Here is a 12,926-nt window from a genome sequence, read left to right as displayed (position 1 = left end):
CTTACCAAGGTTGGAGAAGTGGACCTGGGTGTGGTTTTGGAAGTTGTTGGATAGTAGGCTGCAGGTCCCTGTGAGTTCCGAAATGAGGCTGTGGGGCTGTGGGGCCAGCACTTGAATGCAGATCTAGGGGAGAAGGAGAGAAAGGGAGAGGAAAGCCTAGGTCACCTCCAGCACAGCCCCCTAAACACAGCCACACCATCACTCCTATGCCAGAATCAAGGGCATCAACCAGGCAGAGGATGTAGGAATAGCAGGTGTAGGGTCATGCTGGGGTCAAAGTTTAAGGTTAAGCACCTGGGTCAGTATGCTGCATCACATGGAGTACCCAGGTCAGAGCCTTGGTCAGCTCTGGGGCTGGTACAGGGGAGATAGCTGGGCTCTGCCCTGAGAATATGCCAGTCAGACTTGTATCAACACTGGTCAACTATCAACCACAGGGTTAGTGCCATCCTCACTAGAACCCCTCCATTGTCCCACCTTATGCACACTCACCAAAACACTGCCGTGGTTCTGAACAACTGTCACTCCCCGGTGCCTCCCCATTGGGATGGGGACAGTCTCTGAAACAGTTAAGGCCAGGTAAGAAGGGAGGGATGCTGGGGGGCAACCCTACAGCCAAGATCAGATGTCACAGGGCCACCTTGGTCAGGGCCCCATAAAGAACTGTTGGCCACTCAGAACAGCCTCTAGAGGCTAGCTGAAAGCTTGGGCCTTCAAGCACAGGCCTGGACATGCTCAGGGTAAAGTGCCTATTCCTCAGATTTATTCACTGACTCATTCCAACAAATGCCCTGTGATGTCTGCTCTTATGCCAGTTGGTGATAGGGATCTAGAAGTAACTAAGACATTTTCTTATAGGGGCTCCCAGTCTGGAGGGGCAGGAGGGTAGAGAAGCACTAGCTGGTGGGTGTGTGCAGCACCAGGGAGGTGTGCAAGATGCTAAAGGACTGGCTATATGGATTGATGAACTTTCCATTCTCAAAGTTCTGTCTCTGGAAAATCTTACTGGCCCCCAAGACCCCAGGGTGAAAGTGTAGCTTGCTCCTTTCCCTCTACACCATGGGTCTCAGGAGATTCATTTTTGATCCACAGGATCACCCAGTTTCCCTGCCAGCCTACATTCAATTTCTGAAGCAGAGACTGAGATTGTTCAACATTGTGTCTCTCACAGAGACAAGGACTCTAACACACACAGTCAAGGGTTAATTAGCAAATGCAGGCCTTGAGTTGGATTGGGTGGGATGGGTAGAGTTGGTTAATGAGTAAATGAGGTCCACTCATTTGTTCATTTATTCATTCAAACAGCATTTATTGAGTGTCTCATATATGCCAGTTCTCATGCTAGATGCTAGGATGGCCATAGGCTGGAAGGAGTAGGGTTGAATTCTATTGGGGTGTGATGAGTTGGGACAGGGTAGGTTTTATTTTATTTTTTTTAATTAATTTATTTATTTATGATAGTCACACACACACAGAGAGAGAGAGAGAGAGAGAGAGAGAGGCAGAGACACAGGCAGAGGGAGAAGCAGGCTCGATGCACCGGGAGCCCAATGTGGGATTCAATCCCGGGTCTCCAGAATCGCGCCCTGGGCCAAAGGCAGGCACCAAACCACTGCGCCACCCAGAGATCCCCAGGGTAGGTTTTAGAATCAGATAGAGCTGGGTTTGCCAGCTGTAGTGCTGCCAATTCTAGACGCGTGACCCTGGCTATATTGGCAATCAAAGCACTTCTCTGAACTATAGCTTCCTCTTTTATAAAATGGCATGATTTTGAGGATTAAAAGTGAACAAAGTACTTACCAGAGTGCCAGGCACATGGTGAGCACTCAATAAATCTTAAGTATCATTTTTGTTAGGACTGGATATGGAAAGGTGGGCTGGGGATTAGGGTTGGGTTGGGATGGGATGGGACAGGACTGAGCATCAGGATAGAAGGCCTGCTGTGGATGGTGGTGGAATCTAGGGTGGAGGGACCAGAGTAGGTTCAGATGGCTTGGGCCAGATAAGTGAGATTCCTTGGAAGGAGTTCCTGGGAGCATTCCCTGGAGCTGAGGTAGACTTACCTACTGGTTTGCAATGTAACTTATCCTGGAGGAGGGAACAACGATGCAGGACACCTGCTTTCCCCTTGGTTTGAGGGCTGGTGACCAGGAGCCTGAGTTGGGAAGGTAGACAGCAAAGTTGAGCTGGCCAGTGATTCCCTTCTCCTTTCTGCCTGCTCTAGACCCCAGGCTTACAGGCTCCCTATCTGGAAAACTAATGCAGGAGGTCTAGACCTGGGGTAGGCAGGCAGACTCTGGTTTTTTGTTTTGTTTTTGTTTTTTTAAGATTTTATTTATTTGAGAGAGAGTGAGAGAGAGAGAGCACGAGCAGAGGGTGGGGAAGGGGCAGAGGAAAAGGAGAAGCAGATTCCCTGCTGAGCAGGAAGGTCCATGCTTGGCTCATTGTGGGGCTGGAAGCGGGCTGGATATGGGGCTCCATCCCAGGACTCCGAGGTCATGACCTGAGCCAAAGGCAGATGCTTAACCGACTGAGCCACCCAGGCACCCCGGCAGACTCTGTATTATGAGGAAGGCATTTGCTCAGCATTTACCTTTATACAGCTCCAGTTGAGAAACAGTTAAATGTGTCTGCTCTCTGACTGCTCACCCACCCTGATAGAAATGGGGGTGGAACTGATGGTAAATAAAGACTCTCTGCTCTTTGGGGCAAGGGGCATAGGTACCAGAAAGCCATCAGCAGGACAGCTGGATCTGTTGTGGGCAGTGCTGGCTTCCTAGTGGCTGCCAGGGGAACTACCCCACCTAGCCTTAGTGATAGTACTTCCTGAAGAAATCATGTTGATGCTCCTATCCTATGGGCCAGTCAGAAATGGAGATTTGAGGGACACCTGGGTTAAAAAAGGGATCCCTGGGTGGCTCAGTGGTTTAGCGCCTGCCTTTGGCCCAGGGCATGATCCTGGAGTCCCTGGATCGAGTCCCAAATTGGGCTCCCTGTATGGAGCCTGCTTCTCCCTCTGCCTGTGTCTCTGCCTCTCTATCTCTCTCTCTCTGTCTCTCATGAGTAAATAAATAAATCTTTAAATAGAAAGAAAAGAAAAGAAGAGAAAAGAAAAGAAAAGAAAAAAAGAAAGAAAATAAATAAATAAAAAAATAAAAAAAAGAAAGAAAGAGAGAGAAAGAGAGAGAAATGGAGATTTGAAGAGTGACACTCACAAGCCTCATTAAGCCTCAGCCACATTAAGAAAGCCTCTAGAGATATGATTCCCAATGGTAAACTTCGCCCCTCAACCCAAGTCAAGGGAGATAGCAGAGTCCAATGTCAGCATAAGCATTCCCTTTATCTACACTCTCCAGGGAGAACTTGTCTGCCTTAAGACAAGGTGTGAGCTCCCCATCCTAGGGGTTGGGTTGTGAGTAGTGGGTACTGAGGAAGGGGCCCTGAGACTGGGCTTGGTACTGTGAACCACATCTTTGTGCTGAGGGCAGTAGGAAGCCATGGAGGACTTTATAATGGGGTTAGTCTGTACTTTCAAAAGATTATGATGCCGCTATGGTGGGTTGGGCAGCAGGAATGAGATACCATCTCCATTTGCTTGCTTCCTATAACTCTATTAGAATTATGAAATAGATCATTTACTTATATCCATGGATTAAGGATAATAATAAGGTCTATGCCCGTGTACAGGCCCCCAGCCCCAGCTTAACCCATTCCAAGCTGAATTCCACCCTCTGATACGGCTGCTGTCAAGGTCAGCAGTGGTCCCCACACTGCCAAATCTAATGGACACCTCTCTGTCCTCATGTTCTTCAACCTCTCAGCAGCCCCGGACATGTAACCATCTCCTCCTTGAAATACTTTCTTCTTGATTTCCCCTACCTCTCTCAATACTCCTTCTCAGACTCTTTTGTTGGCTTCTTCAATGTCTAACTTTAAATGTTGCTGAAGCCTTGAGGCTTTGGTCCTTGTTTTCCTCACCAGCACATTCTCCCTAGTGATCCCCTCTAATCCCATGGCTTCAACCTGTAACTGCTGAAATTCTGTGGCCCTAGGATCCTTCCACCAAAAGTCAGACCAGCACAGTTGTTAGGAAATAGATTAACATACCACTCCTAGATGTCCATGTTCTAATCCCCAGAACCTGTGAATATGCTACTTTTTTACAGCCAAAGGATTCTGTAGATTTGATTATATTAAGGGTCTTGAAATAAAGGAAATTACCCTGGATTATCTAGGTGAACCCAATGTAATTACAAGGGTCCTTATAAGAGGAAGGCAAGAGGGTCAGAGTCAGAGAAAGATTTGAAAATGATATACTGCTGATTTTAAAGATGGAGGAAGAGGACAAAAGCCATGGAATGTGGTTAACCTTTAGAAACTGAAAAAGGTGAGGAAACAGATTCTCCCCTTGAGCCACCAGAAGGAACACAGCCCTGCTAACACACCTTGATATTAGCCTATTCGGACCCATTTTGGACTTCTGGATTCCAGAACTGTGAGATAATAAATTTGTGTTGTTTTAAGCCACTAAGTTCTGTGGTTGTTACAGCAGCAACAGGAAAGAAGTACAATGCGTAACTGCGCCCCCGTCTAATAGGCATCTTAAACTTGAGATTGTCCAAACAGAACTTGAGGTCTTGTCTCCCCAAGCCTATGCTTTTCCCTCTTCCCCAAGGCAACTGATGGTAGCCTGAAGCCTGGATGCATCTGTGCTTCATCTTTTTACTCATCCCTGTATCAAGTCCATCAGGAAACCCTGTGGGTTCTTCCTCCAGATTATATCTACAGAGCATCTCTTCTCTCCATTTCCTCATCACCATCCTGGCCACCAGTATCTTGCCTGGTCTGTGGTAATAGCCCTCCTAACTGGTAGTGGTTTTGTGTTTTTGTTTTTCTTTTTTTTTTTTTTTTTTTCAATTTACCCTTGTAGTTTGCACTGCATCACTCCCCTACTTCAATAGTCTCCATGTGCTTAGAAAAATAATCCATATTCCTTGATGTACCCCACAGGGCCTTGTTGGTCTAGCCCCTCCCTGCCTCTGAGACCCCTTCTTCCCATTCCTTTACTCTCCAAGCTCCAACTCCATACTGGCTGGCTTCTGTTCCTTGACAGCCCCAGTTCTTGCTTGCCTCAAGCCCTCTGCCTTCCTGTGCCCTTTGCCCAAAAGCTCTGCCTTTCACTCCCCGAGGCTAGCTCATTTTCATCTCCTTGCCTTGCTGAACTGTCATAAATGTAAACTCCTCATAAATGTTTTCTCCAGCCAGCCTCACCTCACAATGCAGCTACTCTGTTTCGTGTCTTCCTGTTTTATTTCCTTCTCAGAACTTGTTATGTCTGATAGTACCCTCTTTACTTGCTTATGTGCTTATGTGCTTATTATCTGTCTCCCTGTCCAGACTGACTGTAAGTTCCTCAAGGATCATGTCTAATCTTGTTCATCATGTTACTTCCAGAGCATGGAGGATTGCCTGGCACAGAGCTGAAGCTTGATAAATATGGTTGTGTTGACTGAATGAGAACCCTGGCAGCAGGTAAGGGGGCTAAAGTAGGGTAGGGCTGAAGAGCAGAGGGGCAGTTCTGTGGGCCTTGGACCCAAGCTCCTGAAATAGGTCATTTGCTCAGAAACCCTGCCTCTGCCCCAGACTCCTCCCCAGCCTGAGCCTCAGCCCTCAGTCTAGCACTTCCCTTTCTCCCATAAAGGTAGGCTCAGAACTAGTGTCCACTCCAGACAGTGTTTTGGTGGGGTAGGTCCAGGCCTGGAATAGCTTTGACTCTCCTTCCTCCTTCAGGCCATTGTCTGAGCTATTTCATTCCCACCTCCTTTTCCTTCCAACACTCATCCTAAACACCAAGTCCTCAAGAAGTCTTCCCAAAAGGAGAACTTGACCCCCTCTAAGACCTCCAGGTAGCCCTGACTACTGGAACCTACCCCCATCCTCACCTAGACTGCGAGTTCTCAGAAGACTATCATGTACAGCTGTCCAAGCTGTGCACTGCAGAACCCAAGGTTGCCATTCATATCATAGTCATGCAGTGCTGTGGCCTGGGATCCAATCTGAGCTGCCTCTGTTACCCTCCCATTTTACTCCCCATGGTGGGTAGTCTCTTAATCTCCAGGTTTGTTGACTGAATGACTGACTATCAATAACCAAATCCACCATCAGCTGACAGCCCCAGGGACCCTACTATACCCTGTACTAGAAACAGTCCATCTCCTGCCTTCACTTACCTCTAACCTGTCTCCATTCTGAGTCTAATCCCATACCTCCCAGGGTAAAGCCTTCCTTTTTTTCCCCCCAAGTTTTTTTTTTTTTTTTAAAGATTTGATTTATTTATTCATGAGAGACACCCAGAGAGAGGCAGAGACACAGGCAGAGGGAGAAGCAGGCTCCCTGCGGGGATCCCGGTGTGGGACTCCGGAATCATGCCCTGAGCCCAAGGCAGACCTCAACCACTAAGCCACGTCCCTTCCCCCAACTTTTGTCATAGTTTTTTAAATTTTTATTTTAGTTTGCATTTTTATTGAAGTATAATTAACACACAATGTTATATTAGTTTCAGGTGTAGAAAGCTTTCTTTATGTTCCACTCACTTCACCTTGTAGCAACCAAACCCATGATGCTGCCAGCCCTGGCTGTTCTATTTTAGGGAGAAACAGCACAAGGGAGTGAGAGGGACACATCAGCCTTTCACAGGGAGCCTAGCCTGTTCTGCTTGCTGTGGCTCTGGGGCAGCCAGCAGTGTATTTCCTGCCCAGCATGGAAGGACTGCTGTAGTCTTAGGCTTTACCATTTATGGCAAAGAACCCAGAAGTTCCTCCCACCACATCCTCCCATGAGTCTCCTCTGCTTCAGCAGGTGTTCAGGGAGGTGTTCATGAGCCCAGCTCATGAAAGTCATAGCCTCCTGCTCCAGGGGCTTCAAACTCCTCTCATCTACCATGTCCTTTCAGCTTGGCCTCTGAAGCACGGGGCTGGGAGCTAGAGAGGGTCTGCTGGGGTCCTGGTGGGAGGGGAGTTGGCAAGAGATGGTCACAAATAACTGGGACTGACACCTGGCTTTCACAAATGTGTAGACCAACCAGAACACTCATGCTTTTCAAGTTTGGGAAACTGAAGGTCAGCCCAGTGCATAAATCATGACCTAGCAATCCCATTGCTAGGCACATGGCTGATAAAAGGAAGTAACCTGCCCATCGAAAGAAAGTGCACAGCAGTATAATTTGTCCAAGGAGGGATGCCTGGGTGGCTCAGCGGTTGAGTGTCTGTCTGCCTTTGGCTCAGGGCATGATCCTGGAGTCCTGGGATCAAGTCCCACATCTGGCTCCTCATGGTGCCTGCTTCTCCCTCTGCCTATGTCTCTGCCTCTCTCTGTGTCTCTCATGAATAAATAAATAAAATCTTTAAAAAAAATTGTCCAAGGAAACTACCCAAATGCCCATCATCAGCACTGTTCACACAATGGAAGACTACAGCAATGAGAATAAGTACCATTGTCTCAGGCAAGACCATATTCAAAATTCACAGACTGCATATTGAGGGAGAGGAGCCTGACATAACAGACCATACAACGGCATGCCTCGTTTATAAGTTCAAGAACAGACAAAACTAATCCAGGGAGATGGAGACCAGAGCATTGATTAACTCTTGGCAGAGGATGTGCCAGGATGGGAGCAGGCTAGAGGGGCTTAGGTGAGGCTGGTAATGTTCTGTTTCTTCATGTGGATGCTGCTTACATAGGTGGTTCACTTTGTGAACATTCACTGAGCTACATGCTTATAATGGGTGCATTTTTCTGTGTGGCAAATATCCATAAAATTTTACCAAAACAAAAAAACACAACAAACACCCACCTTTAATTCATCTTCCTGCAGCCAAAAACTTGCTAACAAACTTCTCACCACCCCTTCCTGCTTCAAACCTTTCTGGCTCCTAAAACCCTTGGTGCCTGGGTAACAAGGCACTACCCACCTCTCCCAGCCTATTGCTCATTACATTCAGCTTCAACCACCTGACATTTTCTGTTCCTTTACTTTGCTCAGAATAGCTTCCAGGCTTCTGATCACATTGCTCTCGGCTGGGTTATTCCCCTCCCTTGCCTTCTCACGCTAATTCCTACTCATCTCCTTAGTCCCAGTGTTGATGCACACCCTGTGGCTTAAGGATACACCAGCCTCTATGTCTCCCTAGACATCCCCACCAAAGCAGTTGTCACTTCTCTTGTCATTACCTGCCTTGTCTGTCTCCTTCCTGAGTCAGGGAGTTACAAGAGGGCAAGGACTGTGCCTCCCCTTCACTATCTTATCTCCATACTTTGCCTGTCATTGAGTAGATGCTCCATAAATAGTTGCTGAATATATGAGTGAATGAACAAACTGGCCCTGCCCTCCCCACTTCCATGGTCACCAGCCTCTTCACTGTACAATGAGGGTCCAAGCCTCCTTGGCTGGTAGGGTCATGGCCCAAGTCCAAGGGCTAGAAGGCTGCCTCAGGAGCTGCTACTGCCCACTCATCCTCCACCAAATACAGCTTCTGCTATGCTCAAGTTGGGAAGATGGGGAGCTCTGCTCAGACAGAAACCTTCAGAGCCTCATTCGGCTCTGCCCCAAAGCCCATCTGGATACTGGGCTCATGGCTCATGCATGCAGAGTAAGAAGGAAACCCTTGATTATTGACTAGAAGCAAAGCAGCAAGGATAGGCAGGGGGACTGGCCTGAGGCAGGGCATGAGCATGGCTGGGTCACAGAATGAGCACAGAGAAAGCCATATGACCATTATGAACAAAAAAGGAAAGGAAAAATTGCTCTAGATTAAAAAAGAATAAAGAGACACAATATACGACACATGGATCCTGGCTTCAAAACAAAGCAGCTCTAAAAGTCATTTTAGGGACGCCTGGGTAGCTCAGCGGTTGAGCGTCTGCCTTTGGCTCTGGGCGTGATCCCAGGTTCCAGGATTGAGTTCCACATCAAGCTCCCTGCATGGAGCCTGCTTCTCCCTCTGCCTGTGTCTCTGCCTCTCTCTCTCTCTCTCTCTCTCTCTCTGTTTCTCATGAATAAATAAATAAAATCTTAAAAAAAAAAGTCATTTTGGTGACAATAGGGGACAAAATTAAAGATATATTTCTATATTAGTATATCCCTACTACCACCATCTGACAAAATACATATTTTGCTTGCTTGCTCATTGTCTATCTACCCTGAGCATAAGAATTTTTATCTACTTTGCTCATTGCTATATCTTAGGGCCTGGCACATAGTAGGTGCTGCACATAAATGTCTGTTGAGTAAATAACCATTGTATATATAATTCTACAGCTGTCTTTTTTCACCTTATGTTTCAGGAATGATTCAAGTTAATAACCACTGTGCTCATTTCATTTACTTGACCTGTTTCTAAGAGCACATCGTCTGATTCACAGCTTATTTCTTCCGTTTTCCTAATGAGGACCATTTCCAGTCTTATACTATCCCAAGAAATGTTACAATAAAAAGCTTTACATGTGCCTGGGAGTATCTCTAAGGTTGGCATCTGGGAGTGGAATGGCTGAGTCAAAGGCATCTTCAAGATTACCAGATATGGTAAAACTATCCTCTGAGTTGGTTATGTCAATTTACAGCCCCAAAACTTCCCACATCCTCATCAGCAGAATTTTGTCACATTTAAAAGTTGTGGCCTATATCTAATGGGTGGGTACAGATGAGATTTTAAAAACAGTGCAATATTTGTTATGCCTGAATTTGGCCAGAAACTGTAATAAACCCTTTATGTGCATTAACTCAAATAATCTTATGCAACAACTCTGTGAGGTAGAAAAATCTCTACCCCTACTGTAGAGATAAGAAACAGGCTGTGGGTTGAGCGCCTTGCTACAAGTGCATAGTAAAGCTATCACTGACCCACAGCTACCAGACCCACAACCTGCCTCTTAACCATATTCCCTGCTGCCTGATAGTTTCCATTTTTAATTTGATATTTTTGCCACTGCCCAAAACTTCTATATTGAACATGTATTACAAAAGAGCCTTAATAAACTTTATTTTAAAATAGTTTTGAGGTCATATCCTGCCCCTGATCCCTGGCAGCGAAGAGCACCATCATAGCCTCTCTCTGGCACACCCTTCTGAAAGTGAAGGGAGGTTGTCCCCAGACTGTGGAGGTGGGGTGCTAAGGCCTTCTCTGGGGTTTGGTTTTGTTTTTAAAGATTTTATTTATTTATGAGAGACACACACAGAGAGAGAGAGAGAGGTAGAGACACAGGCAGAGGGAGAAGCAGGCTCCATGCAGGGAGCCTGATATGGGACTCGATCCCTGGTCTCCAGGATCAGGCCCTAGGCTGAAGGCAGTGCTAAACCGCTGAGCCACCCAGGCTGCCTTTCTCTGGGGTTTTTTCAGACTCCCAACAGGCGCCCTCAATTATGCCTCCCATCTGCCAGGCCCCGCTCACCAGGTCTGGTTGGTGCTGGAGTCTTGGTGCAGAAGGGAGCTGAGCACATAGGGTGTGCCTCCCTCAGAAGTCACCCAGAGATGGGCCTCATCCACATTGAAGGCCACCAGAGGAGCAAGGCCTGTGAAGAAAGAGGAACATTTAACAAAAGAAGAGGTGCCTGTCGAGGCCATGGCTGGGCCTTTGACTCCCATTACTCTGTCACATCTCATGGTGTCATCATCCCCATTTTACAGCCAAAAAAAGTGAGACTCCCAGGATCTTTTTCCTATGGGAATAAGACAGGAAGGTAGGCATGTCTGACCCAGAGCCACCCTGATCCTCCTACTTAACTGTCAGCACCAAGGCCTCCTCCTCCAGGAAGCCTTCCCCAGTTCTCCCCTAGAAATACTTTCCACTTCTCACACTTCCCACCATGCATTTTCTATACCTGTCACATAGCACATACTCATGACAGGGTCTTGTAGCAAAGTTAAAATAGACTGTGAGCCCCAGGGGGGATCATATATACATTCTGTCTATGACCCTCAATCAAGTGACCCAAGAGAAAACATGTCTTCAAACATGTACAAGAATGTTTACAGAAGCTTTATTTGTGATAGTTCCCAATTGGAAACCCAATGTCCATCAACTAGGGAAGGCATAAACTAAGTATGGTACATTCATACAATGTAATACTACTTGGGAGTGAAAAGGAATGAGCAATTGACACACTTAGCAAGATGGGTAAATCACAAAAAACCATGATGCTGAGTGAAAGGGATACCCTTTACACAAAAGAGTATCTACTGTATAATTCCATTTACATGATGTTCTAGAACCAGCAAAACTGATCTATAGTCAAAAATATTTCCTAGGGGTAGGGACAGGAAGAAAATTTGTAGGCTGATGGAAATATCCTAGATCTTGATAGGAATTTGGATGACAAAGGTATGAGCATTTTTCAAAAACAGGCTAAAGGGACGCCTCGGTGGCTCAGCAGTTAAACATCTGCCTTCAGCCTGGAGCGTGATCCTGGAGTTCCGGGATGGAGCCTGCTTCTCCCTCTGCCTGGGCCTCTGCCTCTGTGTCTCTCATGAATAAATAAAATCTTAAAAAAAAAAAAAAAAAACAAAACACTCTAAATGGTCAACTTAAAATGTGTGCATTTCACCAAAAGTAAGTTTTCCTTCAAAAAAAGAACTGTAGGGATCCCTGGGTGGCGCAGCGGTTTGGTGCCTGCCTTTGGCCCAGGGCGCGATCCTGGAGACCCGGGATCGAATCCCACGTCGGGCTCCCGGTGCATGGAGCCTGCTTCTCCCTCTGCCTGTGTCTCTGCCTCTCTCTCTCTCTGTAACTATCATAAATAAATAAAAAATTAAAAAAAAAAAAAAAAGAACTGTAAACAAACACTGAACTCTAGTTGATATGTATGCTGAAATATTTAGAGATAAAGTATACCAATGTCTGCTGTTTACTTTGAAATGTATCAAAATGCAAGATGGCTTGGTGGGTGGAGAGATGGATATATGTTTATATATACGTGGTATATATGCTATAATGCAAATATAACAAAATGCTGACAATTGTAAAATCTAAGTGTAGTATATAGTTCTGTACAATTATTTCTACTTTTCTGTATATTTGAAATTTTTCGCTAAAAGGTTTTGAGGAAAAATTGATATTGACTGATTGCCCCCACAGAGGTTATTACAATTCATACTACAACAGTATAGATGACCTGTTTCCCCACAGTGCTGCTTGAGCTACGTGTAAACCTTTTCATCCTTGTTTTGAAAGAGTATCTTATCATCTTATTCCAAAATATATTTTTTAATTATGAGTGAGGTCAAACCTCTTATTTTGTTTCCTGCCTATTCAGATATATTATCCATTTGTATGAAGTTTTGTGTGTGTGTTTTTTAAGATTTTATTTATTTATTCACGAGAGACACCCAGAGAGAGAGGCAGAGACACCGGCAGAGGGAGAAGCAGGCTCCATGCAGGGAGCCCGACATGGGACTCTATCTCGGGTCTCCAGGATCAGGCCCTGGGCTGAAGGCGGCTCTAAACCGCTGAGCCACCCGGGCTGCCCTGTATGAAGTATTTATTGCTTTCTTATTAATTTGTAAGAGCTTTTCAAATCCAAAAGAAATTATCAATGTGCTAAAGATACTGTTTCTCACTTTGCTGATTATTTGACTTGCATGGTATCTTTCCCCATGTCTATAATTTGTATGTAGTAATTTTTCCTTTATGACTCTTGGGTTTTATGTCTTGCTTCCTCATTCAGTGATTATTTTTTCAAGTTCACTCATGTTTTTCTCTATAATTTGGGGTTTTTTTTGTTTTACTCCTTACACTTGAATCTTTGACCCAACTACACTTTTTGTATGTGGAGTGAAATATGGATCCAGCTTTTACTTTTTCTCCCCACAAATGAAATTGTCTCAACATTGTTTTTTGAATAGCTCATCTTATCCCCATAGATTTGCAGTACC

The 12,926-nt window shown here is 45.6% G+C and overlaps 1 protein-coding gene across 3 annotated transcripts in view; it reads right to left on the bottom strand.

The window, feature by feature from the left end:
- ITGAE (integrin subunit alpha E) overlaps positions 1-12,926 on the bottom strand; it is a 67,409-nt gene that overhangs the window by 38,658 nt on the left and 15,825 nt on the right. For all 3 annotated transcript variants that reach the window (XM_072778949.1, XM_072778948.1, XM_072778947.1), the window contains exons 2-5: positions 10,447-10,567; positions 2,064-2,155; positions 493-560; positions 6-123 (exon numbers count right to left, since the gene is read on the bottom strand). In XM_072778949.1, the coding sequence (XP_072635050.1) occupies positions 6-123; positions 493-560; positions 2,064-2,155; positions 10,447-10,567 (399 nt within the window). The remainder of the gene's footprint in view (positions 1-5; positions 124-492; positions 561-2,063; positions 2,156-10,446; positions 10,568-12,926) is intronic.

This window comes from Canis lupus, chromosome 16 (genome assembly GCF_048164855.1).
Source record: "Canis lupus baileyi chromosome 16, mCanLup2.hap1, whole genome shotgun sequence".
In the NCBI taxonomy this organism is placed as follows: Eukaryota; Metazoa; Chordata; class Mammalia; order Carnivora; family Canidae; genus Canis; species Canis lupus.
This window is presented reverse-complemented; position numbering and strand designations above follow the sequence as displayed.